The sequence below is a fragment of the Hirsutella rhossiliensis genome (genome assembly GCF_020360975.1).
Source record: "Hirsutella rhossiliensis strain HR02 chromosome Unknown scaffold00006, whole genome shotgun sequence".
Taxonomy (NCBI): Eukaryota; Fungi; Ascomycota; class Sordariomycetes; order Hypocreales; family Ophiocordycipitaceae; genus Hirsutella; species Hirsutella rhossiliensis.
In genome coordinates, this window is record NW_025408672.1 from 2,794,190 (window position 1) to 2,821,710 (window position 27,521).

Consider the following 27,521-nt stretch of genomic DNA (forward strand, 5'->3'; position numbering starts at 1 on the left):
AGCATCATCTCTCGCAGCCTTGTCACGTTACTCGCCCATGGTCACCAAACTCCGCAATGCCACGCCTCGATGCGCCGTATCGCAGACTCATCATCTCTCGTCTCGAAAGGTCGGATGCAGCCACCGACGAGAGCGACGGCGACATGCTCCATGGCGAGGGCCGTCTGCGGCGGCGGCCAAGCTTTGAGCATGCGCGGTGCACGCGGATACCCCGAGGCTCTCGAGAAGCTGGCAACGCTGCAGTCGAACCGCAGCACGACGCTCCTGTTCGGCGGCGGCGGCGGCGGCAGCCCCGAGCAGCTCAACGCGCGGGCGATTCCCGAGATGGGCGCGTGGCTGCGTCGCGCCGGCTACGGGCCTGCGGACCTCGCGCGCATGCGGCACATTCACGTCGCCGGCACAAAGGGAAAGGGCTCCGTGTGCGCGTTTGCGACGGCCATGCTACTGCGGCGGCGGTGGCGGCACCACGGTGGCGATGGAGGAGGCAGCGTCGGCACGTACACGAGCCCGCACCTGGTGGGACCGCGGGAGCGCATCGCCATTGACGGCGAGCCCATAGGCCAGCAGGCCTTTGCCGACGCCTTCTTCGAGCTGTGGGATCGCTTCGGCGAGGCGGCGCGGCGCGAGGACGGGGTGAGCGCGGCGCAGGCTGAGGGTCCCGAGTCGAAACCCTTCTTCTTCCGCTTCCTGACCATCATGGCGTGGCACGTCTTCCTCGCCCGGGGCGTCGGCGATGTCGTCATGGAGTGCGGCATTGGCGGCGAGTACGACGCGACGAATGTGCTGCCGCCCGAGGCGGTGTCGGCGGCCGTGGTGACGCAGCTGGGCATCGATCACGTCGCCATGCTGGGGGACTCGGCAGGGCAGATTGCGTGGCACAAGGCTGGCATCATGAAGCCGGGCGTCAAGTGCTTCACCGGCTCTTCAGACCACCATCACCGCCAGCAACCCGCCGTCATGCAGGTTCTCAGAGCGCGGGCGGCGGAAAAGGGCGCCAGCCTGGTCGAGGTCGATGACGAGACAGTGCGGCAATGGGGCGGCGTGCCAGGTCTCCTACGCGGCGATTTTCAGAAGAGGAACCAGGCGCTGGCGACGCTGGCGGTGCGCGAGCATCTGGGTTGGGGCGACGTCGTGCCATCACCATCATCATCGTCATCTCTCCTCGCCGCGCTGCGGAGCATCCCCGAGGACATGGTGCAGGGCCTGCGCGAGGCACGGCTCCGCGGCCGGTGCGAGGTGCTCGAGCACGCCGACGTCACCTGGCTCCTCGACGGCGCGCACACGGCCGAAAGCCTGGCCGAGGTCGCGCGCTGGCTCGCCCAGTCACTGCGTCCCCCGGCCGTCGAGCCGATCGTGCTCGTCTTCAACCAGCAGGACAGGGAAGCGGCGCCGCTGCTGGCCGCGCTCGTGGCCGCGGTGCAGCGTGAGACCGGCCGCCAGACGCTCGTCTTTCGCCACGCCCTCTTCACCCGCAACGACCTCGCTCGCCCTCCCGCCGGCGCCGTCGTGGACATGGCTGTGCAGGAAAAAACGGCTGCTGCCATGGTTGGCTTGGTGCCGGGCTGCGATACGGCGTGCGTTGACAACGTCGAGGACGCTGTTGCGCGGGCGAGGGCCTTGGCGGCGCAGCTTGCGGACGAGCACGGCGTGAAGCCCAAGGTGCTGGTGACCGGAAGCCTGCATCTTGTTGGCGCTGCATTGCGAGTGTTGGAGCCCGATAGCTCGTTATAGCTTGAGATGTACACCGTGGATTCGCTTGCCCCTTTCTATGCTTCCCGCTCTCTATGGCCCAAATCACGTACAGCGTTCCTCCTCCTTTCTCCACCAAGCTCTTCCATCCCGTATCCTACAGCGCGTCGGCCTGCTCTAGAATGCCCAGAGCCCCCCCTACCAAGTGCAGGCTCCCCGTCACGTAGGCCAGCACGCTCTCGCCGGCACCCAGCCCCTGGCTGAGATGCCTCGCGTAGCCGAGCGCCTCCTCAATGGTCGGCAGAACGACAACCCGGGCGGCTGGATCCAGGGCGGACCACTTTTCGGCAAACCGGCGCTGCACCGTCATCTTGTCGAGCTCCTCGGGGTCGATTTGGTGGTTGACAAAGTCACGCTTGTAGCCCGTCTCGGCGTAGGTGACGTTTGTGCAAAAGACGACGTGGTCAAAAGACGGCTCGTTTGGTGTGCGCGCGGCGGCCGCGTGGATCGAGGTGAGGAAGTCGACGGCCTCGGAGCGGGTTTGTTGATTGAAAACCATGACTCTGGGACCGGGGCTGTGGAAAGGAGGGCAAGCTTGGTCAGCGGCTGGCTATGGAGGGTCAAGGTTGATCGCAAGACAAAGGAAAACTCACCGGCCGGCCGTCTCTTCGGCGAACCATCGCGAGGACATTTTCAGGCTGTCCGAAGTGTGTGCCCCGTCGACGAACCACGTCACCCCATCCTCGACCTTGACCTCGCAGCGACCCCTGAAAACCGTCTGCTCCAGCCCATCGACAAACTCGCGCGGCAGCGAGGAGCCCGGCGGCGAGACGGCGATGCCCAGCTTCGGCAGCACGGCTTCGGCGAGGGCCACTGCCAGCGTTGCATTCTTCCTCTGGAATCGCGCCTGGGGCCTGACCTTGACACCGTCTAGCCGCGGGTCAATGGGCAGGACGGTGAGATCGGCGCCCCGTTCCTCTGCCCTCTGCCGCAGAACGGCCGCCGCGCCGGGGTCCTGCTCGACGGTAAAGGCAGGACTGCCGCTCTTGATGATGCCCGCTTTATGCCACGCAATCTTGTCCACAGTGTCGCCAAGAACGAAGACGTGGTCAATGCCGAGCGTGCTGATGCCCGACGCGGCGGGCCTTTGCACGAGGTTGGTGGCGTCGTACTCGCCCCCGATGCCAGTCTCGTAGACGGCCACGTCGACGCCCTCCTGCAAGAAGGCGTGCCAGCTGACGAGCGTCAGGTAGCGGCCGTACAGGGGCCTCGTCCCGAGGGGCGCGTCGTCGGGCGCCGCTGTCGAAGACCCCAGGCGCTCCCAGACGTCGAAGAAGTACTTGGCGAAGAGGTCCTCGGAGATGGGCGCCGAGTTGATTCGGATGCGCTCGCGGACGGCGATGAGGTGCGGCGAGATGAAGAGGCCGCTCTTGCGGGGAGTGCCGTGCGCGTGCCGGTACTGGGCGAGGATGGAGTCGACAAATGCGCAGGTGCTGCCTTTGCCCTTTGTGCCGGCGACGTGGATGATGTTGAGGCCATCGATATCCGCCGGCTTTTTTTTTCCCTCGCACGTTAGCCTTCTGAGGAAGAGCAAAGCATAGAGTGAAAAGGCGCACCGTGTACCCGATTCTACTGAGATAGGCTCTCATCTCGCGCATCGAGGCCGCATCAGGCCGGATCCCGGCTTTGCGCCTCGCCTCGATGACGGCATGAGGCGTCTGCAGCGAGTTGAGCGCATCAATGGCATCCTGTCAGAGAGCTCAGCATCATCAGAGTGTATTTTCTATGCACAGGGCAGAGGATCAACTCACATTGTACGACCTGGCCGATGAAGCCATGGCGCGTAGCAGCCGAGTCTGCGGCGGGCCCGAGGCTTTGCGTATGAGAAGAGCTGGGCGCCGCGATATACGTCGCATCAATTCGACTTGTTAGGCGCACCGGCCCGCGCGCGCACGGGTTACTGCGGGCGAGCGGGAGCGAAGAGGGCGAAGTGGTGGATTGACGTGCGTTGTTGGTTGGTTGGTTTATTCTCCGTGACCGGCGCAGTCAGTTTGGGTGACATTGAAAAGGCGTCCCCCCACGTCTTCGGTTCACCACTTCAACCGAAGCCTCGAAAAGACGACTTATACACACACGAGTATGCACAGCACGACTCTCATTTTCCATGTCCTTCTTCAGCTGCTCTCGCCCATGACCTTTATCAGCATCTCCATGTACCAAGTACTGGAAGCGGCCAGCCGCCGGATATCGTCGGCGTCATGACAGCAGATACGCCGCATCGTCTGTACGCTGTAGACCTTGTCTAGTCTTAGCCAACTTCAAAGTCAACCTCTTCCCCGTAGCTTTCCCTGGTCCACCTCTTCATCCCTTCGCTCAGCGCCTCCCCAAAGTCCTTGTCGAAGCTCACTCCGCTCGACGCAAAGGCCACGCGCGTCCGCCAGGTGAGCCAATCCTCGGCCATGACTCCCTCTGGCGCCCGAATTATGCCTGTTGCAATGTCGACCACGGCCTGCTCCCTGCTCGGCCGACGCTCCGAGTCGGTAAAGAAGAGGGTCGCGCCGCACGTGCCGCAGAACGAGCGCAACGCGCCCTCCGAGGACGAGTACGACTTGGCCGTTCCAATGGTGAGCTTGGGGTCAATGGGTGGCTCGCACACGGAAAGGGGCACAAAGGCCCAGCCGACGACGTGAGATCCAGAGGTTAGACGGCAGTCGTCGCAGGCGTCGAAGACGGCCATCCACTTCTTCTTGTCCAGAGGCGAGACAAACTTGGTCACGAATGGATCGTCGAGCACTTGCTTCGTCGGCCGCCTGACGGTAAATGAAACGCCCCCGCAGTGGCATTGGGCACGCAGGCGGTCTTGGCCATCGTCTCCCGTCTCGGCCTCGGATGTCACAAGCGCGGCGCGGGGATCATCGTCTGGCGGGTTCCACGTTTTCACCTCGCGGTCGCCTAATCGAGTCACGATAGATGCCAGTCCACGCCCCTTGGCACTCTTGCTGAAGACGTGATACTTGATCTGGAACTTGTCTGGTCCGTGGTCTTTGAAGATGGATGTGGCCATGGTCCACTGACGCCGGTCAAGGCTCACTCCGCCAATGTGGCAGCCACACATGGAGCAAAAGTCGTAGCTGCAGTCCGCCCCTTTGGCCGTGTACGAGCTCAGCTTGTCCTCGGTCGACTCGCCCACGAACTTGGGCAACAGGCCAACAGGGAGCTGCGTGTGGAAGATGCATGGCGAGCCGGTGGCATAGCGGCACATGCTGCAGTGGCAGAGGTAGGCGGCGAAGGGGAGAGACGAGACGGGGACGTCAAACGTCATGTGGATGGAGCCGCAGAAGCACTTGGCTTCAAGTGTCTGGATGTTTTCAGAGTCTGCCATGGCGCCGGCGGTTCAAGGGTTGGTTCTCCGTCTTTGGGCGATTCGAGGACGCAAGAGGACGGTTCGACTTGTCATCTTTCACTCTCCAGTAGCAGTAGCACTTATCCCTGACAGCCCCTCTTTCGCTTTCGCCCAAGGGCTGACGGCCGAGGCGTCCTAATTTGCGTACCCGCCTGTCGCATCTCGTGTAGCGTCGTCGAATAGGCGCTTCTCCAGCGCGTCAGCTGATGGTCTGGCGGCAATCATTCGAGTGCCCGCTGTATGCAAACAACCCTTAACCGAAGATCAGCCACATGGCCCACAGTACGTGCCTTGACGCCACTCTACGTACCCGGCCCAGGGCTTTTCCCTCCCTGTCACCTTGGTTTTTCAACTTCCCTTCTTCGCAATTCTCATCCGGTCAAGGCTCGGTGAGCTGGCAACTCGATCGACATGGCCGGTGTCAAAGACAGCTTTCTCGACCTGGAGAGGCATCGGCTTCAGCTGGAAGACAACATCAAGCAACTACGCAAGGCCCTCCAGCACTGGCAAACGTGGGACGCCGAGTACGAAGCCCTCAAGGAAGAGGTTGACGCCGCCCCGGAAAGCCCCGACAGCGAGGCGCCAGAGTTGCATCGGATTCACAGCGAGTACGAGGGCGAGCTCCTCCGTGGCAAGGAGCTAGACGACGTGTTCGGACCCCGAGGCTCGCGCTCCAGGGAGCACATTGTCAACCTTTTGCAACGGCGGATAGACTATGTTACCAAAAACGTCGAGAGCTTGCAGAAGCAACTCGAGGCGGTGGAAAACAGGTATGCCGCCGCCACCGTCATCAGTCAGCCCGACGCCACGGACGAAGACAGCGAGCCCTTTACCGAAATCATCGAGAACTTGGACCAAGACGACAATGTTGTCTCGTACCGCTTGAACCGGCCAGGTGATTCGGTGCCCCATGTCCGGGAGGCGCTGGCCAAGGCAGGTGTTGAGGAACTTCCGGGTGGGGAACCCGGCCTTGAACAACAAGCTGTTGAGTCGCTTTCCACGGATTTCCAAGCTCATCCCGCTCAAATGCCGCCAGCTTCTGCCAACGGAACGCAACAGTCTGCACCCGCACCAAAGAAGACAGTCTCGTTTGTGGAAGATGCGGATACAAGCAACGCGACCACACCCGCTCCCCCACCTAATATGTCGCGAAAAGCCAAGCGCATCGAACGCATCATGAAGACGGCAAGGGAACAGGAAAGCATCAGCCAACAGGAACCGGTGATACCGGAAGATGAGGAACCGGAAGACGCCGCGCTGCGGCAGCAAATGCTCAAGTACAGCATGGGCGAAGTTGGCTCAGTGGTTGCTGAGCTCCAACTTGAAGGGGGCGATACTGACGATGGCGAAGACTTCGATTACGGCCATGACGATATTGACGACGAAAGCGACCAAGACGACAATGATGATGATGGGGAGGATCGGTTCGGGCGGTCAACGAGCCGCTTGGTCACTGATGAGTATCGGCAACGCATGCTTGAACTGGAGAAAAGGCTCGGCATAACGTCGCGCTTCACCCAGGATGCTGACAATGAGGATGCGGACTCCGACGCCGAAGACGAAGGCATTGGCCGCATAGTCGTCAAGCATGGCCGAGAAACGCCATCTTCCGCGTCAAAGCCCCAGCCCACGAAGTCGAGCATCAAGGATGGGCAGGGTGATGTCGATGCGAAAAAGGGCGTGCGGTTTGCTCAGGCGCTGGACGTTGCCCCAGACAATGAGCCTACCGTGCCTCCCATGAGCGAGAGAGAAGAGCCCCCCGTTGAACCGCTCGGCGATATTGTTGAGCGGTCAGGCCCTGCCAGTGCTTCTGGACCCGCCACTGAGCCCAGGGCGCCTCGGAGAACATCGCGATTCGCGAAAGCCAGACATGAGACTGCTTCAAGTGGAGACATCCCCAAGGGCCCCTTTGATGTCCCTCGCCGGTTCGCTGACCAGGGAGAACCGGAGCCACCGGCATCGGGCCCCGAGGGGACAACCTTGGCGGATCGACTCGTCGAGAGGGAACCCAGGCCCAATCCTCCACCGCCCGGTGAGCTTGACGATTCTCTGGATCACGACGCTGTGGCCGGTGAATACCAGGCACTGCGCAAAAAGTTCATCCAACGTCAAGGTGGGTTCTTGCAGGAAGACGAGTCGCCCATCCAGGTGTTGGACGAGGCCGAGAATGCGTCTGAACCCGTCAGTCGATTCAAGGCCGCCCGGCTGTCCCGCCAGTAGTGGGACTGCCAATTCAAAAACGCTACGTCCTCGTGACTTTTGGAGAGAATAGTCGGCATAGAATCGATTTGCCTTCCCTCCCTTGATGCTAAGGTCCGTACATTCTGGCAGTCGTGATTGGCGAGTCGCATCGTCTGAGCAATGGGTCTTCTCGTCCGCGTCTCCACCATGACTGCTGACCTGTCCAGCAATTGCCTGTCCAGCAATTGCAAGGCCGTGAAAGCGACATGTGCTCGGAACGCGCTTCATCTGACTACGGTCCATTGGCGGGCTGCAGTATTTTGCTCTGCTTCTCGTTACCGCGCGATTCCAATATCAATCATTGCTGAACAAAGGGCATCTCTGACGCCATGGCCCGCGCACCGCACTTTCTATGGCCTTGGCGTTCGTTGACCCTGTACATTCCTCGGCGGCAGGATAGAGTGCGAAGATTCGAGGCAGCATTTTCAATGTCACTAGACACTGCTTTGGAAAGTCTCTCACCTATGAAGTAGTCGGGCGAATCAATGGTGTCTCCGTCAATCCATTTATGTATGCAGGGCTCATGACTGTTGTTTAGTCGTCACTCACTGCGATCCTCCGTATCCGTAGGCACCGCGGCAATCCACCGTCTGTCGGGTCCTTCATAACCACACCCTACCCTGTACACAACAACTTCAATTCGCGATCCGCGTCACCGCAACCCATGGCTATATGCTGGCTGGCGGAGGACTGGTGAAAGTGAGGATACGGAGAAAGCCTTGGTTTGTGCGTATCGTGGTCAAGTCCACCATCAATCGCAGGTGCAGAGACAGCAGCCTTGTCACCATGGGTTGTAAACCCTCAGCTTGTGGTAATGGCTTGAGTGCGTTGACCCATAAAACCACCAGAGTGGTGCCGCGGATTGTTCCATCGCCTCAGACAGTCCCGGCCGATCAGAAGAAGCTGGATGCTCGAGCCGTGTAATCAAGTGAATACGAAACAAGAACCGGGCCCTTGAAGGCCTTCAAGCTTGTGTTTATCCCAACATTTACGGAAACCCACGACGATATGAGAACAAAATATCTCGGGAGACCAAAAAGTGATTGTACCACAGACACCTGAACAAATTGGTCACACGTAAAATGTGACAAAAAAACGTGGTTCCGCCCGGGCTCGAACCGGGGACCGTCTCGGTGTTAGCGAGAAATCATGACCAACTAGACCACGGAACCAGATGTGATGGTTGTTGTAATTAGAGGAACATAATTTGAATTAGGAACCTGTAACCTGAATAAATGCAGATATGCTGGGTGAAGAAAACGGGATCATGCTCGCACAATGCACGGGTGCCCACGACATCTCACATGGAAAGAGACACTATTGGGGAGGCACATCTCTTACAACGAATACTGTACAGCATCAGAGGCTTGGACGTGAAGATGGCAGCCGGGTATCTCCAAGAGCATCATTTTTCTCCACGCCCAAAGAGCGCGGCTATGCTGTCGAAAAATGTGGCCTGTCCCTCGGCCTTTCGCGCATCCCTCTCTTCTTTTTGCGACTTCCATATCTTCTTCACGTTCGTCGCGACCTCGGCCTTTGCCTCGAAGTCGGCCCTCAGTGCAGCCTCCTCGACCGCGCGCTCGTCCTCCGGCAGCTTCTCCAGGTCCTCCTTCCACCGCTTCGCCAGCTCCCCCGATGGCGTTGCCGCGCTTGCCTTTGCCCCGGGCAGGACGACCTCGAAGACTGGAATCGGCGTCCCGTCCTTTTTTGCCTGCTCCACTGCCGCCTCGTGTTTGAGCATTCGCTGGAACAGCGAGTCGGCGTGCATTTGTATGTCCTCGTCGACCTCGAGGGATCGGCCCATGACGGAGCCGAAGCCCAGGGCCCTGAGGAATCGCTGAGAACGAGTCAGCCAAGAGAAGATGAAGCAGACACCGTGCTCATCAGACTTACCGACTGCATCCCGTAGCACCTCTCGAACCGGCGCACTTGGTATCTGCACATCTGCAATTGGTCCTCCCAGCTGCCGTGCTTCATGCAGTTGACCCATTCCTCCTGCTGCAGCGCACAATTCTCCAGCGCAGCGCGCCCAATTGCCGCCTTGCGGTCCTTGTACCCCTCGAGCACGTTGACGAGCTTGTCATGATCGGTTGCAGACTCCGCCTCGACCTGCGACAGAGGCCGGTAGTTCTTCCACAGGTGGGCGTAGCGGCCGTCTGGGAACAGGCTGGCGGCGGGCACTTGCGGCTGGCCGGCCACGGGGCTCGCTATCTTGGCGTCATCCGTGCGCGGCGCCAGGGGGGCAGGAGGAGGCGATGGCTGCGTTGGCGAGTATTTGACGGGCGACTCTTTTTCGAGAAACTCGCGGAGCTTGGGGTCGAGCTTCTCGAGGGGATCGGCTGACGTGTTGGAGCCAAATACCGACGACCACCAGCCCATTTCGGCCGGGATGCGATACGGCGCAAGGCGCAGAGGGCGGGCGGCGGAGGTATTTCTATTTTATTTTATTTGGATATTCGGAGGCTCTGTCATGGAAGTTGAGATGCGAAGGTGCAGGTTGGGTGTGGGTTGAGCAAGTGCATGGCTCCTGTGGCTCTGACCAATCATGCGGCAGCAGCCAATTACCCGCGAACCCAAGCGTCCTCGCAGGCTTCAATTCCGTACAAGGCTTGACAGGGCAGCCACGCCGACAAAAGGCTTGAGCAGCGTCTTGGTTTGGGCCTTCAAATACCCTCTTTGAAGCATCTCGCTCGGATCAAATTGCGAGGAGTAACAGCATGCACTCTCGGCTTTGGTAATCAACTACTAGGTTGGGTCGCGACACAGACGACGTCGAGGACTCATCCCAAAAAGCCGTCTCACATCATTACATGGGCCAATCCTGCCATATACGTGTATTCGACGTGGTGCTTTTCGTAAACAAGAAATAAATGATGTGATCGAGCACAGCGCTTCTCATTACTCAAAGGGATATTGAATTGCCCTCCCGAGCTACACGGATATGGATTCACTGGTATTCAGACTCGAGTCGAGACAACTGAGGCAAATGGAGCGCCCTGTAGCCAGACGGGAGAATTCAGGATAGGAACACTTGAAATCCGCTACAGTTGAACCTTCTGTCAGAAGAGGCATTGGACATAGCGTGATGTTGCCCAAGAGGAGCATATACCCCCCTCTCAGCCTTGAACCAATTCGACCGCTCCAAGTACAAGAGTCCTCCGTTTTTTGCTCCAAAGGCGTGTATCAAATTGTTTGTTATCCAAGAGTTTGCGGACAGTTTCCCCGTCGTTTTGATGAACTGGCAATCGAGCAGGGAAACTAAAGCCGACCGAGCCGGGAAGCAGGCCGTGGGGTTTCCAGGTAACCGCCATCTGCACCGATCGATAAGAATGCCCAATGGTGGCAATAGACGCTAGCTGACAGCCCCGAAATGTCGTCATTTTTGTTGCATTCATGAATACCTTATTCTAGACTGCAACCACAGCAGAGAATCACTGCCCATCAACTTCCGGTGCCCGACCCTGCAGTGGGAATGTCCACCCCCTTGTTGTTTATCACGCCAAAAATGCCACACGAGAAGCCCGAGTTAGAATTTGCTGAATGTCTTGACCGCCTTGCCAGTTCGGGGCAGCACGCGCAGGACGTTGAATCGGACCTGCCGACAGTTAGTCCCATTCCATTACAACCAACTCCCTGTCACCAGTTGTGGCAAGACGTACAGTCTTGCTCAAGGGCCGGCACTGGCCAACGGTGACCTGGTCACCCTCCTCAACACGGAAGGCGGGGGAGACGTGGGCGGCGAGGTTCTTGTGGCGCTTCTCGTAACGGGAGTACTTGGGGATGAAGTGCAGGTACTCTCTTCGGATAATGACGGTTCGGTGCATCTTGGTGGAGACGACGGTGCCGTTGAGGATACGGCCGCGGATCGACACGAGACCGGTGAAAGGGCACTTCTTGTCTGCAGGGTAGAGAGTCAGCATTTTCCCCGCGCTCCTTCAAATAGCCATGACTGCGTGCGGCGCGATTCCTTGCCCCGTATAGTCGCACGCGCCCAATCTCCCGCTCGTCGAGAAGTCGTCATACGTACCGATGTAGCTGCCCTCAATCGCGGTCTTGGGGGTTCGGAAACCCAGACCGACGTCCTTGTACCATCGTCGACCACCCTTGCCAGGCCTGGAGCTCTTGGGCTTGACCTTGGAGTTCTGGAAGATGTGCGGCTGCTTCTGGAAAGCGCGCTCCGATTGAACGGTGAGTTCGGTCGCCCTGAGCAAGCTGGTTAACTTCGACAGGTCACGCCAATGGTCGCAAAGAAACAGGGCGCGAGAACTGACATCTTGGTTGATCTTGCTCCGGAGAGGTGTCGTGGCAAGAAGGCGTGTCGATGGCTGATGGCAAGGCGTGGAGTTGCTTGGGCGAGAGTGAAGAGGAGGGTCTTCCCACACCATTTTTTTGCACCCACTCGCGCTTTAGGGCTTGCAAAATTCGGATTGGTAGACTTGCCGAATGGACCCGCTGCGTCGGCTGGCTGTCGGGATATGATTGAGCCGTTCCGTGGCGACACCCCTCCCCCCATGCCTGTACGACGTCCCACGTGATCTGCAGCCAGTCCCCCAGGCAGCACTGACATCAGTGGGGCTAGGGATTATTCGGTACGTACCCTGGCTCGCCCCTGGCAAAGTAAACAAACGCGGTCATCGCGAACCTATCAGTTACCCGCCCGCAACGGTTCTTCGTTGATGCCGCCGCCACAACAGCCTCTTGTGCTGCCATCGTCAAAATGCCGTCGTCGGCTGATCGTACCTTGCCACTAGCACGGCGAAGCCGCAAGTCTATCGGCGCGCAACCGGCAGCCCGCGACGCCATGGACAAGGAAAATGCGACAGTTGATGTGGGCAGTTCACTGGCTGCCAGTCGCAAATCTAGGAGCAAGAGTATGGGTCCTGGTGGATTGGACGCCTTGAAGCAGTCCGCTGGGAACAGGCGCGCTGTGAGGAGACCAATGCTCATTATCGGTAGTCACCGCTAACAGCAACACAGTCTCTTGCCGCCCCGGTCAAGCCCCCGCGGTCGATTCTAAAGCCTAGCATCTCCTCGCTCCCCGAGATCCCGCCCCTGAAGAATGGAAATCGAAAGCCCGGCGCTGCAAGCGATGCTCGCGATCCGACCCCAGGCTCGAGCCTGTCGAGCGAAGACTTGCTCGGATCGAAGCTTCCCCTGCGCACAGAGGAGGAACAGCAAGCTGCCGCAAAGGAGAGAGAAGAGCGCGACAGGCGGGATGCTCGTCGAAAGTCACTCGCCAACCGAAGGGTCTCTTTCGCCGCCGAGGCGACACTTCATACCTTCCATGAGGTCGAATACATGCAGGACTCAACCAGCTCGACCGACTCGACCAGGAGAGCCTCGTCCGGTGCCAAGTCCCCAAGCCGAAGCTCTGCTACAGCCACTCGTGAAGAGACGCATCCGTCGCAACCGGAGAACATCCCCCGGTCGCCAGAAGACCAGCGAGAACTTCAACAGCGTCGACGGCGCAGAAGCTCAGGAATCCCGCCCATGAACTTCAGCAACGCACACGATGATACGCTAGCATCAACTGTCTACAGCTCTGATTCTGAGCCTGCGGACGCAGTGGAGGAGATAGCAGAGGACGACGATGAGGCCTCTAGCAGCGACTCTGACGACGGGACCATGATGACCATTGACACTGAAGAGGTGACTGGCACCTCAGTCGCCTCGGATCGGTCAACAGCCACAGCTGAGGACTCCACACTGGATGAAGCTCTTAGGATTGCCGCGCAGAGAGCCGGAGCGGGCAGTCACGAAAATGATGAGGGCGAGGACTCCGACGACGGAGAAGAAGTCATACCGTCGTTTGGCTGGGTGAAAAAGAGCAATCAATCAAGCGACAAGCCTGCGAGCTGTGGAAGCCCAGTCCAACGACAAGCTGAGATCCAACAGGAAGAACAGGATGACGAAACAGAAATGGAAATGGATATTGACGCGGACATGGACATGACCCACGCCGTCGGGCGAATCTTAAAGCCTCCCAGCACCCACGGGACGGATCCTCGCGGAGACATGTCAATGGATGTCACCCAAGCCTTTGGTGCTATCCTGTCACAAAACAGAGCACAAGGTGCCTCCAACGACCAGGAAGAGAACGCGACGGACGAGGCTACAATGGAGTTCACTGCTGTTATTGGTGGGATCCGTAGTAAACTAAACCAAGATCCGGACGACGTGGAGGACCACGAGGACATGTCGATGGAGCTGACCACCATCATCGGGGGCGTGCTCTCCAAGCCTCGGGACTCGCGTGCAGCGGCCAGCCGGCGACAAAGCCTCAGTCGCCTGGCTGAGGCAGATGTGGACGATGCCGCAATGGACATGACTGTCAGTGTCGGCCGAATCATGTCTGCTACCAGCCCAGAAAGCAAGGAGGATGCAAACGCAACCACGGGCATGGACATCACCACTGCCATAGGAGGCATCATCAAGAACGGAGAGATGACTCCGCGAACTCTCAATAAGCGGATCATGGAAGAAGAGGTCGACGGACCAGACAGCCCGAGAAGGGCAATCATTGCGGCAGTGACCCAACAGTCGCCGTCGCGGAGGTCTTCCCGAATCTTGCAGACAACGGAGAAGGCATCATTGGAGAGCCCTGGGCTATCGGCGTTTCAAGGGAAAGGCTTGCGCCGAAGTCTTGGACCGCCGACGCAAACCACACCTCAATCTGGAGCACGATCACGGACGCTGTCGCCTTCCAAGACAAAGACGCCGCAGCGACAGCCGGCTTCTACCAAAAATCCAGAAACGGGGAAACAAAGCCCGAAACCACTGTCAGCTTCGCCGGAGAAGCCTAGTCCAGCGAGCGAAAAGAAAACCCCTTCACCAGCAAAAGCTACTCAACAGAGGGGCTCTTTCTTCAGGCGGAACCCCGAGACAGGCGACAAGACTCCAACAGTTGTGCTGACACCCCCCAAGCGCCGACTCTCTGGGGTTGGTATCGATCGACCCGGTCTGGGATCTCCTCAGGTCGCCGCGCTATGCGACCGACGCGGCTCCATTAGCAAATTGGCGTCCGTTTTCGTCCCTGGAAAGCGAGCAGTTGCTTTTGAGGAGCCAAAGGAAGTAGAAAAGGAGATTGATAGAGAGCGTCGGGATGAAGAGGATAAAGAGAATCGACGCAAGATTCTAGAACGCGAAGCCGATGGTTCGCAGGAAGACAGAGATGCCACCTTCAACCTTCGGGAGATGATCAACAGCCTCAGCCCAAAATGGAAACCGCTCAGAGGAAGGAAGAGTCTCCACATTGGAAGTGCCAAAGGCCTGCTGGGCAAGCGGCCTGCCGAGTTGGAAGGTGATGACGAAGCCGAAGATAACGACGGGGTCAAGAGACTTAAGGGACATCAGAGCAGCCCTGTCAAAAACGTGCGACTGCAGCAACCACCGTCGAATTCCGAGACTACTGGGCGGCTCACGAGATCGGCACGAAGGAGCCCGGAGCAAGCTGTCAGGACTTGTACGCCATCGTTTTCCTCACCGCTTAAAAACCAGCCAGCCGCGACGTCCCAGAATCAGGGACGCTTCAAGGATGTCGGAGACAGCCCGAGTGTGCACGAAGTCAACTTTCATGATTTAAGCGTCAAGGATGACGCGGAACTTGAGCGTGAGGTCGACGAGGACAAGATCCACCTCCAGGACTTTCTAAACATGACTTCGATTCGCTTCATGGAACTGACAACCACTAAGCGCCGCCACACGATTGCTCCTGGAACTCGAGAGGACGGAAGCGCAGCCGACGGACAGGATGACCTTTCTCTGGAGTGCTGCGTGGTCGCGGGTGCCTGCACCGTCCCATTGCTGGAGCTATATCAACATTCGTGCCGGGAGCTCAAGCAATACATTTCCGAAGGACGACGCATGGTTAAGGAGATTGAAAATGAGACGTTTGAAGAAAACCCGCCTCTCTTCCGCGAGTACATGTCGGCCACGCCAGAGGTCAAGGCACTCATGGACAATCAGTTCAAAAATGTCAAGACTCACGCCAGGCTCCTAAGCAAGGCCATGTGGTACGAGTGGAGGATGAAACTACAAGACGGCCTCAAAGAAGGACTCGTGAATATCGCCGAGGGGATGGAGAGCGACTCGAAGCTTCTGCAGGAGCAGCAAGATTTGCTGACTTCAGTTTTGCCCGCCCTCGCGGCGCGTTACGAGTCCCTCCAAGAAGAAGAGGGCAATCTGCAGGCGGTTGCTCGAGAAATGGCCGACTGCGACCCGGCTGAGCTTGAATCGGCTCGGCAGGAGCTGGAAGCCCTGGAAGAGGACGTTGCCATCAAGAAGCAGCAGATTGCCGAGCTCCGACAGCACTTTGAGACTTCGGCCGCAGAGGTGGAGGACCTGTCGCTGAAGAAGACGAAGTGCATGGAAGAGATGAACAAGTCGGAGAAAATCAGAGAAAAGTATCGTGGCTGGACAAGCAGAGAGGTCAATGCTCTGAAAGGTATGTCGACCATTGGAGTTGCCGCCCAGAACTGACGGCTGACAACTGGCACAGCTCGCGTAGAAGCCATCGAAAAGCAGCATGGCTGGGCAGTCACAGGGCTCTCCGGGTCAAACCTTTCCATGACGTACAAGCGGGACATTGAACTTGTCGTCGACATTGCTTCGATGCAGCCCGGTGGGCCGAATTCGCCCATGGATCTCTGGTACATTGCCGATGCTAGAGAAAACGACCCCGTGCCGAGGACGACGGAAAAGGAAATCTGGCTGCAGTCTATGCGCCATCATGCCCGGGCGCTGCAACAGAGCGGAGCCAAGATGTCTGACCTCATTGGCGAGGTTCAGGCTGGATGGGACAAGGCCTTGCTGGTGTCGTCGCAAATCAGCCGCATCAACGTCGTGTTCCCAACCACTGTTGCCAAGACATCCGACTCGAGCATTTCGGTGACAAGCTCGCTGCTCCTGGTGCCTTTGCGAACAAAAGTCGAGGTCAGGCTTCTGCTCCGGAGCTGCAGTGGCCAGGCCGGGATTGATGTGGGCATCTCGGCCGAGGCCAAGGTTGTGTACGGAGAGCACTTCAACGTGGGCAAGATTGAAGACTTTCTGCTCACGAGGATCGGCAACACGGTCAAGAAGGAAAAGAGCGAGGATTGGAGTGACGTGTTTGTGGAGCTACGGCGGAGACTGATTGCCAGGGGGAAGAAGTGACGGCTGGCGGATTGCTTGATGCAGTGACGATTGACGACGGGCTTGGGGAGTCGGTAACTGGTCTTTGCTAGTGAGGCGTAGGGATTTGAATGAGCGAGCGTGCATGGGCAGGGAGAACAGCTGGAGGTGTGAATACCAAGTCGGTTGGCCTCGCTTGACGCGTTTGATTTTCAACAACAATGGGTTGAGAATGGCGGTGCCTCGGTCGTCTTGCTATTCAAACAAGCCACCAGAGACGAATTGAATTCCGCGCCTGGATGGAGAGGGCTGCAATTCGCGCCTCGAGTGCAAGCACCAGGCCATTGCTCGTGTCGTTCGCAGCCCGCCTGCACTGCCCCTGCAACCGGCAGAACCCTGATAGGCTGGCAACTAACTGTACAGTGAATAGTGAATCACTGTAAAAGAGGAACAGGGTGTTTTTGCTGTTCAGGAAATGCAGGCAGCCGGTAACAAAGTCACTCGGGCCCGGCCTGCGACTCTTTGACCAGCAAAGGAGCCCGGCGTTTCCTCGAAAGAACCTTCGACAATGACGAAAGTCACCTGCATATCCTTGTCTGGGCCGCGTTGGACTTCTTTGAAGCACGGCGTAGTGCCGTCGACGTATATAGCTCGCCGTGACCCCCCGAGAGGCTGGACTGCTCTCGAGGAGAGGTCACCACGTAGGATAGCTGGGTTTGAATTTCAACTCTATGAATATCGCCCCCCCCCGAATCCACCCGGGTGGCAGTTTCAGAATGGGTGCCAGGCCTTCTGAACAGCAACAGGCCCTGCCGCCTGCCCGTGGTGGCTGGGGCGCGGTGCCGGCGCCCCCTGAACAGTTGCCAGTTGCCAGATGGCTCATTTCCCCGGGGCAACGGGCAGCTGTCAGTGAATCATGGCAGCTGCTCCTCTGGTCTATAAAGGGAAGCCCTGATTGCGTCGCACAGAAAAAATCTCTTTCTCCTTCTTCATCCTCTCACCATCGCGCAGTTGAGACGATTGATCGCGGCATCAGCACACGCACACACATACACGCACGCCTTCACACACTCTCACACACACGCTCTCTCACACACACTCTCCCTCTCTCACCCTCTCCTCCATCATCCGACCTCAGGATGATGCTCTGCGACCTCGGCTCCGGCGGCCTCTGCGGGCTCCTTGTCTGCATGCTGTGCGAGGTCTTCCTCGCCCTCACCTCCCCCCTCCTCGACATCGCTCGCCGGACATGCGAGCTCCTCCTCCTCGGTGCCGGGTGGTTCCTCACTGCCACCCGTCTCGGCACCTACATCCTCCTGTGCCTCCATCTCTCGTTCGTGTCCCCGAGCCTTGGCTGGTTCCTCATGACGGTCTTCTGGTTCGGCGAAGCTGTCACCAAGGCCGGGGCGAGGGGGCCCGACGTCGGGTTCATCCTGGCGGAGATTTGGATGGCTTTCACCATGCTCGCTCTCTTCGACCTCTGTGTTTCGGAAACCCCGGCCATGGCACGTTGGGTCATCCAGTTGCTCACTCGACAATTTCACCAAGCACTGGACGCTGACATCTCGTTGCCCGACAATCTCATCCGGTGCTACATGCCTTCCGGCATCGGGTCGCCTGGCGACCTTTACTACCGCAGCCTCCTTTGCGGTGGTACCATGGAAGAGCATGCAGCTCCGAAACACGAGCAAGACGCCCTTCGCGATTATGGTTATCTGAGGGTGAACGATACCTGGATTCGCGACGTCTTGAAGAGGAGACAGCATGGACGCAAGATGGCCCAACTCGGTGCCCCCCTGTCCCCATTTTCTCTGCCCACGGTTCGCCGTCGCGCCTTTGGACCGACCACGAACCTGGATACCCCCGTGCAGCATCCCCAGACGGTGCCTCTCGACTACGACAACCCCATCGAGCGGTCTGGGGCCCATCAAGGGCTGTTCCCGATGCCCTTGGACAAGCAGCTGCACGACAGAGAAGAACGGGACGAGTCGACGGCAGGGGCCATTAGCCCCATCCGAGACCCAGAGGACGGTTCCGAGTCCTCTGGTGAGGATCAATGCCCTGCCGTCGGCTTCACGGCCACATTTGAAAATCCGGACAGCTCCCCAGAGCTGAGAGATGGTAGTGGCCGGGGGGAGATGACGGCCGGTGAGGAACCCGACGGCTCGCGAGGGCCTGAAGGTGAAGCCGGCCGGGGATCGATAATGGACGCCCAGCTGGACGGCTCGCAAGGGTCGGACGGGGAAGGCGGCCCGGTCCCCGTCATCACCGCCCAGGAACCCGGCGACGGCTCGCAAGAGCCTGAGGGAGACGGCGGTCAAACACCGAGTTTCGCCGCATCGGGCCCCGAGACCCTGCTGGAGGGGTGGAAGGGTGACGAGATGCGGCGAGGCCCTCTTGCCGCCGTGGGGTCGAACGGTGAGGAGTTCGACGCCCGCGGCACTTACAACGACCGGCCGCCCGTGGGACTGGGGAAGTCCACCGCCGCCGGCGTTGCAGATGACGCACCCGCCGCTGCCCGGAAAGGCAGCATGCTCGACTGCGGAGCGGCCCAAGACCCAGAGCCGGTCTCTGGTGAGGGCTTCACCCCGTTTTTGGGCGCCACCCTTGCGCCCGAGGCCTCTATTGGGGCCGAGGGCCATGTGGTGACGCCCACATGCCATGTTGGGGACCCTGGACTGGAGGCGTCTGACCGCCTCCTCGTGTGGGGGCCCCATCCATCTGGCGAGGCTACGTTGGTGCTTGAAGACTCCATGGAGTGGGAGAGCACTGGCCGGCCGATCGTGGTGCAGGCAGCGGCGGATCTTTCGGGGTCTGTCGTGGTCGACCACGGATCGCCGATGGAGCTCGACACGGCCGAGGAACCAACCGACTTTCGCGGGTCGTTTGGGGAGGTCGCCGGTGGCCTGGTGGACGACTCCGAGAACTCTATGGAGTGGGAGGAGACGTTCGCCGTGGTCATCGGAGGAACCGCGGTGGCGAAGGAGATCGAATCCGGGCTCGTCGACTCTCTCCAACGCCGGTCTCTCTTTGGCGAGACAACCGCGGGCTCCGAGCACATGGCCGCAGTCGAAGCGGCGGGTCGTGCTGGCGCAGTCTTGGAAGTGTTAATTCACGAAACCGCTGGCCAGCTTTCGAGAATGACCATCTCGGACCCCGAGGCACTCTTGGAAGACGGAGACATGTCGGACGCGGCCGTCCAGCAGGCCGTGCCGGAAGTCGACGTTGAAACCGGTGCCCAGAACTCGATGGTGGCGGTGGACGACACCCATCAGGTGCCTTCGTTCACGACCCTGATGGAGGATGCTCAATTCTTCGACGACATTGCGTACAGCTTTCCTCGCGCAGTCGTCGACGCGTCTAACGTCGCCGCCACCATCGCCCCAGCTCCCCCCCTTGAGGCCACCCCCGACCTGGCGTGGGATTCGCTGGTCGATCCCATGTCGGTCCTTTCCGCCCAGGAGTGGGCGGAGCTGGAGGCAGAGTTCGGGCTGAATGCCCCCGACTCCTCGGCTTCGGCTGGGGAGGTCCTCAGTGCACCCGTGTCAGCCCAGGGTAGGGTACGTGTGGTGCCTGAGGCGGGGCCTCAGTCCAGTGCCGAGATGGTCCTCGCCCCCGAGGTTGGCCAGGAGAGGGCCTTCCTCGAGATTCAGGCACAGGAGGACGGGGAGGCGGTACAGCACCGCCAGGAGGTGATGGAGGGCATCGCGGAGCCCCCATCATCTTCGGAGCGACAAGCCACAGAGCCGGCGCCAGTTCCCGAGGCCCCTCTGCCCGCGCTCCCCCCGTCCTCCGTAGTCAGTGTGCCGAAACCTGAGACGCCCGCATACGAGCGTCCCCGGCGATACAGCTTCGACACCGACTTGGAGCTTCCTCGAAAGGGCGATAACGAGGACGCTTCCAAGGAGGAGGTCATGTTGGACGATGCCGAGACCGTAACGGCTCGTCCCAAGCTGGTCGCAAGGGGCCCTTGTGTGGCAAAGGAGGCGGCCAACCAGCTGCGGCAGGACGACGCAGGCAAACCCAAGGCCGTCAATGCGAGGGACGAGAAGGACGATGAGCCGGGCTAGGGTCCCGGCTCGCGTCCGATCGCTCCCGAGCGGCGACGCGAGCCTTCCAGCGTCGAGACTGCCGGTGGCCAGGCCGTCACGTCTCAGAAGCGGGTTGACGGTGTTCACCCGACTCTCCCGGATTCGAAGATGCAAGGCACCGATCCGCAGCCGGCCGGGCAGACCGATCGACATGTTGCCCCCATTAACATGGGCGGAGGCCTGCTTATCCCAGGCGGCAACATCACACGCCCGGCCGCTGCCTCGACAACTCCCGCTCCGGCTCCGACAACCCCCCACCGACTGACGGGTCGCGCCCAAGATCCCCAGTCGGCCGAGGAGAAGGAGCGGATGAAGCTCGAGAAGCTTCAGAGGCGGGCGAAAGCGCTGCAGAATCGGAAGCCCAGCATCTTCCACACTCCGAAAAGGAACACCGCCCCTTAGACCGCCTACGGCACCCGCGCCGCGGGGTCTGCGGAGAGAGATCGCCAACTTAGATCTGCGCAGACCCTGCAGGACTTGAATGCCACGGAGAGCCGGGCCAGTGGACGGGGGTCCGACTCGTCAAACTACGGGCCCTAGACCCTCATGATCGTTCCTGGCTCGGCCCTCCGAGGTAGGCTGCCGTCGAAGGGGGACGAATGAGAGGAGGATGGTCGCCTTGGTGTGGTCAGAGACTGCTGGTCGGTCTCGGAGTCTGGGGCGGAGACGGGCACCCTCTCAGACTCTCAAGCCTCACCAGGAGGTCGCTTCCTCTCGAGAAAGAGGAGGAAATTGGGGGTCGAGCAACATGTTGGAACACCTTGTACGGATGCCATGCCACGGATCTCGGTTCGGATTACTTGTCAAGAGGAAAGGCTGTCGGAGTCCATTTCTTTCTCATTCGACGGACACAGCTACGAGCCTACGACTTTCCTTTTTCCCCTGGGCGACGAGCGGTCGGTTGGTCTCAATCTCACCACACACTCCACGACCACGACCTCGACCTCAGTCGACATCATCTCGCGTCCTCGGCCAGATCCGGTGGGCCTTTTCTTTCTTTGGCTCCGAAATCACGACAAGGCATCCTGGACCACATGCCCCCCTGGAACAGCTCTCACTAGGGAACACGCATCTTCCCGCTTGAGAGATGGTATCTACGTTTCCGGATTTGCTTCGAGGTAAGGAGCTCCTTTGTTTGATATTCGCCCAAACCACTCAAGGACAGGATGTGCTAACATATTTGGTCCCCAGTGCCGTATCAACAGCCCTCTCATCTGAGGAGCCTGGCGAAAATCTTCCCGCTGGATCTCCTTCGACACGCCGTGCCAGGGCCGAAATCGATTCAAAGGCCAGTTGGCTCCAGAGAATTGCTCTGGCCTTAGAGCCCGCCCATTGGAGGTTGGAGTCCGGGAACCGCAAGAAAAACCCACACCTTCCACCGTTCTCTAGGGTTCCAACCACACGGCCGTCGAACACCGCGTAGCTCATTCTCAAAGAGCTGGAGCGGTTGCGTCCAGCGGCGGCTGCGCCTCTCGAAGCACCAGAAACCGGAAATGATGACCTCGGGTCTCGAAATGTCCATCTCGGTGCTCTGACTCCAGAACTTGTCAGAGCATTGCGCCATTCCTGAGGAGGCCTCAGCACAGCCGCTATATCCTGCTGTCCTCTTTCGAAGCCCTCACAGAATCATTCTGGAGGGATGGCGCGGCAAGATTCCTCACAATCTATGCCAACTGAGGTGGACATCATTCGATCATCACAGAAACGGCCAGAGCATCGCGCCACTTCTGAGGGGGCCTCATCAGCCATTACTACCTGTACGGCTGGCCTCCTCACGCTTTGCAGCCGATTTTCTGTGGACCGAGCCCTGAGGTGCCATCGATGAACCTCGCTGCCTCGTCTTCACCCTCCAAGACAGGCGACTCCGGGATTCTTCAAAGGGAGCCCACGCGCTTCACTTACTCCCTTTGCCGGTAGCCCAAAGTCTTCGCCTGTGGGCATCGCCCATCGAGAACGTCATCCCCTCTGGATGACTCGTCACCTCGACTATTACATTGCACGGTGACTTCTCGGTTCATGGCTCCTACAACAGCCAAGGGTGAATGCTGCGCTCTCCAGCCAGCTGTGCTCATACCGCAGCTATCCATGGGCTACCAGCACCGGATGCGAGGTTCATCAGGCGCAAATTCGCCAGTACATTCACCTCTTCAGTTGGCCAGCAAACTGCCAGCACTGACGTCCTACATCCAGAAAAGACACCAACGATTTCACTCATCAAGTTGGTCGACCAGAGCTCAATCTTCAACACGGGCTCGGGACAAACCCTTTACTCTTAGTCCCACGAGCCACAGCTCACTGGTCGCCCGCCTGACAGTGTCTCCGGTCTGCAAATCGGATTCAGACTACCTCCTCCAAAGGAGGCCTGTTGGGCGGTGGTCTTTTCATCAGATACCGACATCCAGGACGCGGTGCCCAGGTGGCTCTCTGCTCCCCAGAGACGCCTGTGCCGGCAGACTGAGCGATTCAAGCGCGCTGGGTCGCAAAAGTCTGACAACCTCAGACGACCAGGAGCGTCAATCGCCAGGAAGCGAGGCCTGACCTTGAGTAGCTCAGATGCGGAGCTGCTCTTGGCTGATGCACAATCGCACATCGTGAGCCTTGTCACTTTCGCCCTTTGAAAAACCCTCAAACTCTTAGGGTGAACAACTGGGCAAACAGGCTACGTCTGCGCGCGGAAAGCATCATTGCTCCCGCCCTCGTCTACAAACCGCGATCGCTCGACTGTCGGGACACGAGAACAGCAAACTCTTCGAAACCCAGAAAAGGAGAGACCAGTTTTCCGGCAGCCGAGCGAGACGGGATGAGGTAGTCGGGGCCGAGATCGATGTACTTGGCCTCGACGAGAGCCCTGCGGCAACTTTCTTGAAGACGAAGCCCAGGGCTCCAGAACAACTTGTGGAACCCGGTCGTTGCGGACGAGTGCCATCATATCAAGACACTCGTCACGTCAAACAACAAGTTCATGGACCAACGGACCGGGAGACACTTTTGTTCGTCTCGGAAACAACGATGACAACTCACATCGAAGACGTTCTTGGCATCTGGGGAGCACGGCTTACGAAGAGCAATCAATCAAAGCCGCCGGAGATTGCCGATGAACGCTGTCCGAGAAGGGAGCCAGACATGAGGAGCCTCTTCCAATCTTTTCACAAGAGGACCTCATCTGGCTCCTGCCAGCAAGGAAAGAAAGAGGTGGGAAACATGGGAAGAATTGGAAAGAGTGGGAGGAAATGGGAGGTTGGATGGGAAATTTGGAATGGAAAATGGGAAACAAAAAAAGGGGGGGGGGGAGGTAAAAAGAAACCTCGGTCGCCCACACCAAAGGGACACTATCATCACGATCACAAGCACAACGAAGAACCAAAGGGCGAAACCAAAAAAGACCCAAGAAACAATCCGTCAGAAGAAAACTAAAGACGACAAAAACGAAGACGAAGTCGGGCCGCAAGAAAACGAAAAAAACAAAGCGACCAATCTCTTCAACGGCACAGAGCGCACCTCAAACGAAGCGCCTCGGCCTTTTCTCCTCGCGGCAGACAACACAAGCCTGGAAATGGGCAACTCATGCCCGGCTTAAGACAAAACCTACAACAACCAGCCAGTTCAACAGCCAAAGCAAGAAAGAATGCTGAGCACACCTCGAAAAGAAAAAAGAAAAAAAGGAGGCTCAAGGCACACACAAAAAAGTTGCCGAAAACATCAGCAAAACTCACACTCACCACGATCATGAGTTTTGCTACCTCTGGCTGAGAATCTGGGCTGCCGCGAGATGCTTGTCTGGCCCCCAAGGAAGGAAAAAAGCAGTGAAGCTCGTGCGAGGCTTACCGGGCAACACTTCTACAGACTCGGAAGCCGGAAAAAAAGGAGCACGGCACTCACTCGCTCTCTCAAAAAGAAGAGAGAAAGGAAAAGGGAAAGAAGTGGGAAGGAAAAGGGAAAGGAATGGGAAAAAACAACCACGAACAAAACGATGTCGACATTCTCGGCATCGAGGCCATGGTTTGCGCAGGCATCACGGCGTGGGCAAGCATAGTTGCCGAAATGCAAACAGCGTCTGCGTCATGCCTCGAGATGCTCAACTTGTCACCTCGCATCCGCGCTCTGGAGACTCCGTCTGCGTCAACCAAAAAAGAAACCAACAACAGCAGACTCCTCCTCAGCAGCCATGGCCTCCCTCCCTCCACGCAGCAAGCGGCACAAACCGCCGCCCTCGTGTGCGAGGCTCTCGCCTCTCCAAGCGTACGGACAGAGCGGTCGACTCATTGCCGAAATCCCAGGCCTCTGCAGCAACACATACGCTCTGCAGAGGGAACAAGCCCTGCCACGAAAAAAGAATCGGGTGCGGCCCTGGGAGAGGCGAGAAGCAGAGGACACACCACAAGAGCCTCGTGCTTCCGACTTTGCTACGCAGAAAATTAAAAAAAAACACGCCAGGAGGAGAAGGAGGAGAGGGAGGGAGGGAAGTCTAGGTCTCTGCCTGGAGCGCAAATGAACTCCTTGACCTTGCAAAAACAGCCTTCTTTGAAAACAAGATTGGCACGCCGAAATAACCGGCACTCAAAGCACCACAAAGGCACACCGAATGCCTCTTCACATGTCCGCCGGAGTCAAAGCATAAAATGCTCGGCCCAGCACGCGATGCAGCGAATGCTCATCCACACCGAGCAGCATCGAAAGGACAAAAACAAAAAAAAAACAGACAAACAAAGCAAACACAAGACGAAGAAAGGGAAGGGAAAGGGAAGGGGAAGGAAGGGGGAGAAAGTGGGAGGAGGAAAGGGATGAAAGGGGGGAAGGTGGACGGGGAAGGGGGAAGTGAGAAAGAGGCGGTCTTGAGGCACATTCCCAATGGGAATGAGTCCTGCCCGTCTTTTGCCCGAACTCGGGCTGCACGCAAGGCACGTTCTCCCCGACCCTTTGACGCAAACATGCGAGCAAGACCACTAACAGTTTGAAATGTCTAGGCAACGTCGTCGACGGGGCCTCGGGGGCTGGCAGGGTAAGAGATGCTAACCGGCCCCGCAGCCATCTGCCAGCCCACCGGGGTCCTATTCCCAATGCAAGTTACCAATCCGGATGAAAGGTGGCATGTACACGAGGTCGTTGGGAAACCAGGGAGGGATGATGGGCGCGGGAGGTGGAGGAGCCAGAAGAGCAGGTTGCATTCCGGTGATGAGCGAGAGCGAAGAGAAAATGAAGGAAGAGCATGTAAATGGCCCTCGGGGTTTCTTTGTGAAATGGCGGAGCCTTGGGAGGGGGGCAGAAATTGGATGGCGGCACGAGAAGAGGATGACGAACACCAGCGGGACCTTAGATTTTCTTGTATGACAGACAATTCGAGGCAGAGACAGCAGGAGAAAACAAAAATCAAAGTGTGTACACAAAAACGCAGACTCTAACGGGCCCCATCAGAGACAGGCTCGGGCCTTGTCACATTTGAAATGCCTTCTTCATTCATGTCACGTTCTATGTTTGACTTTTGTCCAGCCGTTTGACCCTGCTCGTGGCGCTGCCTTGCCGTCTCCATCCTTGGACCCATCGACAACGCCAGACTTGCCCTTTGCTCCTCCGCCCGCGTCGTTGGGAACCTCATCCACCCTCCAGGCGTCATCGTCGAGGACCTCCCAGTCGGCAGCATGGGCATCGCCGAGAAGCTTCTTCTTGAGCCGGTCGGCAAGCTTCATGGGGCTGGGAAGCTTGAACCTTCGGATAAATTCGGTGCCTTCGACGCCGCCGAGGTAGTAGTACATGGAGCCGTGGGAGTATCGACCGATCCAGTTGTCGGCAGCTTCGTCTTGCGTCAAGTCTCTCCTGCCGACGGCCTTGACAGAGAGATTAGTGTAGCCCTGCATCTGTGCGCCGAGGAGCAGGTTGTACAGGTTTCGACCCATGTGACACATGTCCTCGAACGATCCCTTGTCGCCAATAGAAACGCCCTGGGTGCTGCAGAGCCAGGCAATGTCGTACGCTAACAAGGTTACCCCTTCCAGGAAGAAGGAATACGTCGCGGGATCTTCCTTGGATAACTGAGGCAATGGTTTGTCGACAAAGAGAGGACGGGGCCGGGGGACGTGGTGGGAGTCGGGATCATGGGTTTGCAAGGACGGCGTTATGTTGGAGCCATTGGGAAATGCGACGGGCCCATGCTGATATGAGCCAGCCAGGTTGAAGATGGTTGGCTGGGGAAAATCGCGATGAGGGAGGGTGATTTCTGCTGGGAGGCGGATGGCGAGGTAATGAGAGACGAGCATGAGAATGTGCGCCACATGTGCCAGGGATGTAGAGATGGCTTCGGGGGAGAGGACTGTAGGGGCTGAGGTTAGAGACGGCACGCAAAGCATCTGAGATGGGAGAGGCAAAGCCACGCACTGTCCATGCTTGTCAAGTCCACCACCGGGACCCTGCCGATGTGATAGTCGTAGCGCCCCGTGGATCCCTTCTTGGTACGCTTCAGCCCGTACAGCCTGACGGCTTCATTGCACAGGAAAGCGCGAGTGCGGGCCAAGTCCTGGGCGCTTTGCGACCATCGGAAGCGGAGCATCTGAGTTGACTTGTCCACCTCGTGCTGCTGCCTCGCCCTGCGCTCCAGCAGCCCATCTGAAACCGAGGCCAGGTCCGACTTGCGGCGTGCGAGGGCCGACTTTCTCGCCTTGACCTCGTCCCGGGCAGCCTGGATTTCCTCTCGGAGTTTATCCGCCGCTGCGAGGATCTGGTCTGTCCGGTCTTCTGCCAGACGCTGCTGTGCGAGAACCAAGTCCAAGGCGTCCTTGGTGGGCTTGGTCGAGTCGGTCAGGACATGGTCCACGTCGTTTTGCAGCTTCTCATTCTCAAAGAGAAGCTGCAGCGTGTTGATACGTCCTTGGTAGATTTGGTTGCGGGCGTCCACGGCACAGAGAAAGGGCAGACGTTTGGCATCGTAGCCCCGAAAGCAGATGTCGCACTCCATACTGGAGAGGTGAGTGAATTTGGATGTTGCCAGCGGGAGCCGT

The 27,521-nt window shown here is 58.6% G+C and overlaps 10 protein-coding genes and 1 non-coding gene across 11 annotated transcripts; 5 read left to right on the plus strand and 6 right to left on the minus strand.

The window, feature by feature from the left end:
- Positions 1-114: 114 nt before the first annotated feature.
- Positions 115-1,731, plus strand: HRG_06512 (folylpolyglutamate synthase; the record flags this gene model as incomplete). The annotated part of the gene is made up of 1 exon (XM_044864983.1): positions 115-1,731. The coding sequence occupies one exon, from the start codon at positions 115-117 to the stop codon at positions 1,729-1,731; it is 1,617 nt and encodes a 538-aa protein (XP_044719923.1).
- Positions 1,732-1,846: 115 nt separating this feature from the next.
- Positions 1,847-3,527, minus strand: HRG_06513 (folylpolyglutamate synthase; the record flags this gene model as incomplete). Its single annotated transcript, XM_044864984.1, has 4 exons — positions 1,847-2,264; positions 2,343-3,241; positions 3,306-3,437; positions 3,501-3,527. The coding sequence occupies 4 exons, from the start codon at positions 3,525-3,527 to the stop codon at positions 1,847-1,849; spliced, it is 1,476 nt and encodes a 491-aa protein (XP_044719924.1).
- A 470-nt stretch (positions 3,528-3,997) lies between these two features.
- HRG_06514 (glutathione-dependent formaldehyde-activating enzyme domain-containing protein) lies at positions 3,998-5,071 on the minus strand (the record flags this gene model as incomplete). Its single annotated transcript, XM_044864985.1, has 1 exon — positions 3,998-5,071. The coding sequence occupies one exon, from the start codon at positions 5,069-5,071 to the stop codon at positions 3,998-4,000; it is 1,074 nt and encodes a 357-aa protein (XP_044719925.1).
- Positions 5,072-5,503: 432 nt separating this feature from the next.
- HRG_06515 (prefoldin subunit domain-containing protein) lies at positions 5,504-7,312 on the plus strand (the record flags this gene model as incomplete). The annotated part of the gene is made up of 2 exons (XM_044864986.1): positions 5,504-6,047; positions 6,192-7,312. 2 exons carry the CDS (start codon positions 5,504-5,506, stop codon positions 7,310-7,312), a joined length of 1,665 nt encoding a protein of 554 aa, XP_044719926.1.
- Positions 7,313-8,431: 1,119 nt separating this feature from the next.
- HRG_12109 lies at positions 8,432-8,505 on the minus strand. Its single transcript has one exon. It is a non-coding gene; the product is annotated as a tRNA-Val (tRNA).
- A 233-nt stretch (positions 8,506-8,738) lies between these two features.
- HRG_06516 (uncharacterized protein) lies at positions 8,739-9,712 on the minus strand (the record flags this gene model as incomplete). The annotated part of the gene is made up of 2 exons (XM_044864987.1): positions 8,739-9,170; positions 9,227-9,712. The coding sequence occupies 2 exons, from the start codon at positions 9,710-9,712 to the stop codon at positions 8,739-8,741; spliced, it is 918 nt and encodes a 305-aa protein (XP_044719927.1).
- Positions 9,713-10,859: 1,147 nt separating this feature from the next.
- On the minus strand, positions 10,860-11,968 carry HRG_06517 (ribosomal protein s17 domain-containing protein; the record flags this gene model as incomplete). Its single annotated transcript, XM_044864988.1, has 5 exons — positions 10,860-10,928; positions 10,993-11,231; positions 11,361-11,536; positions 11,605-11,616; positions 11,931-11,968. 5 exons carry the CDS (start codon positions 11,966-11,968, stop codon positions 10,860-10,862), a joined length of 534 nt encoding a protein of 177 aa, XP_044719928.1.
- Positions 11,969-12,050: 82 nt separating this feature from the next.
- HRG_06518 (spc7 kinetochore protein) lies at positions 12,051-16,483 on the plus strand (the record flags this gene model as incomplete). The annotated part of the gene is made up of 6 exons (XM_044864989.1): positions 12,051-12,260; positions 12,311-13,150; positions 13,229-13,406; positions 13,500-14,785; positions 14,831-15,776; positions 15,831-16,483. The coding sequence occupies 6 exons, from the start codon at positions 12,051-12,053 to the stop codon at positions 16,481-16,483; spliced, it is 4,113 nt and encodes a 1,370-aa protein (XP_044719929.1).
- Positions 16,484-17,580: 1,097 nt separating this feature from the next.
- Positions 17,581-20,511, plus strand: HRG_06519 (uncharacterized protein; the record flags this gene model as incomplete). Its single annotated transcript, XM_044864990.1, has 1 exon — positions 17,581-20,511. One exon carries the CDS (start codon positions 17,581-17,583, stop codon positions 20,509-20,511), a length of 2,931 nt encoding a protein of 976 aa, XP_044719930.1.
- Positions 20,512-20,640: 129 nt separating this feature from the next.
- On the plus strand, positions 20,641-20,934 carry HRG_06520 (uncharacterized protein; the record flags this gene model as incomplete). Its single annotated transcript, XM_044864991.1, has 1 exon — positions 20,641-20,934. One exon carries the CDS (start codon positions 20,641-20,643, stop codon positions 20,932-20,934), a length of 294 nt encoding a protein of 97 aa, XP_044719931.1.
- Positions 20,935-25,991: 5,057 nt separating this feature from the next.
- HRG_06521 (vacuolar sorting and autophagy-related subunit) lies at positions 25,992-27,478 on the minus strand (the record flags this gene model as incomplete). The annotated part of the gene is made up of 3 exons (XM_044864992.1): positions 25,992-26,029; positions 26,090-26,836; positions 26,902-27,478. 3 exons carry the CDS (start codon positions 27,476-27,478, stop codon positions 25,992-25,994), a joined length of 1,362 nt encoding a protein of 453 aa, XP_044719932.1.
- Positions 27,479-27,521: the final 43 nt, after the last annotated feature.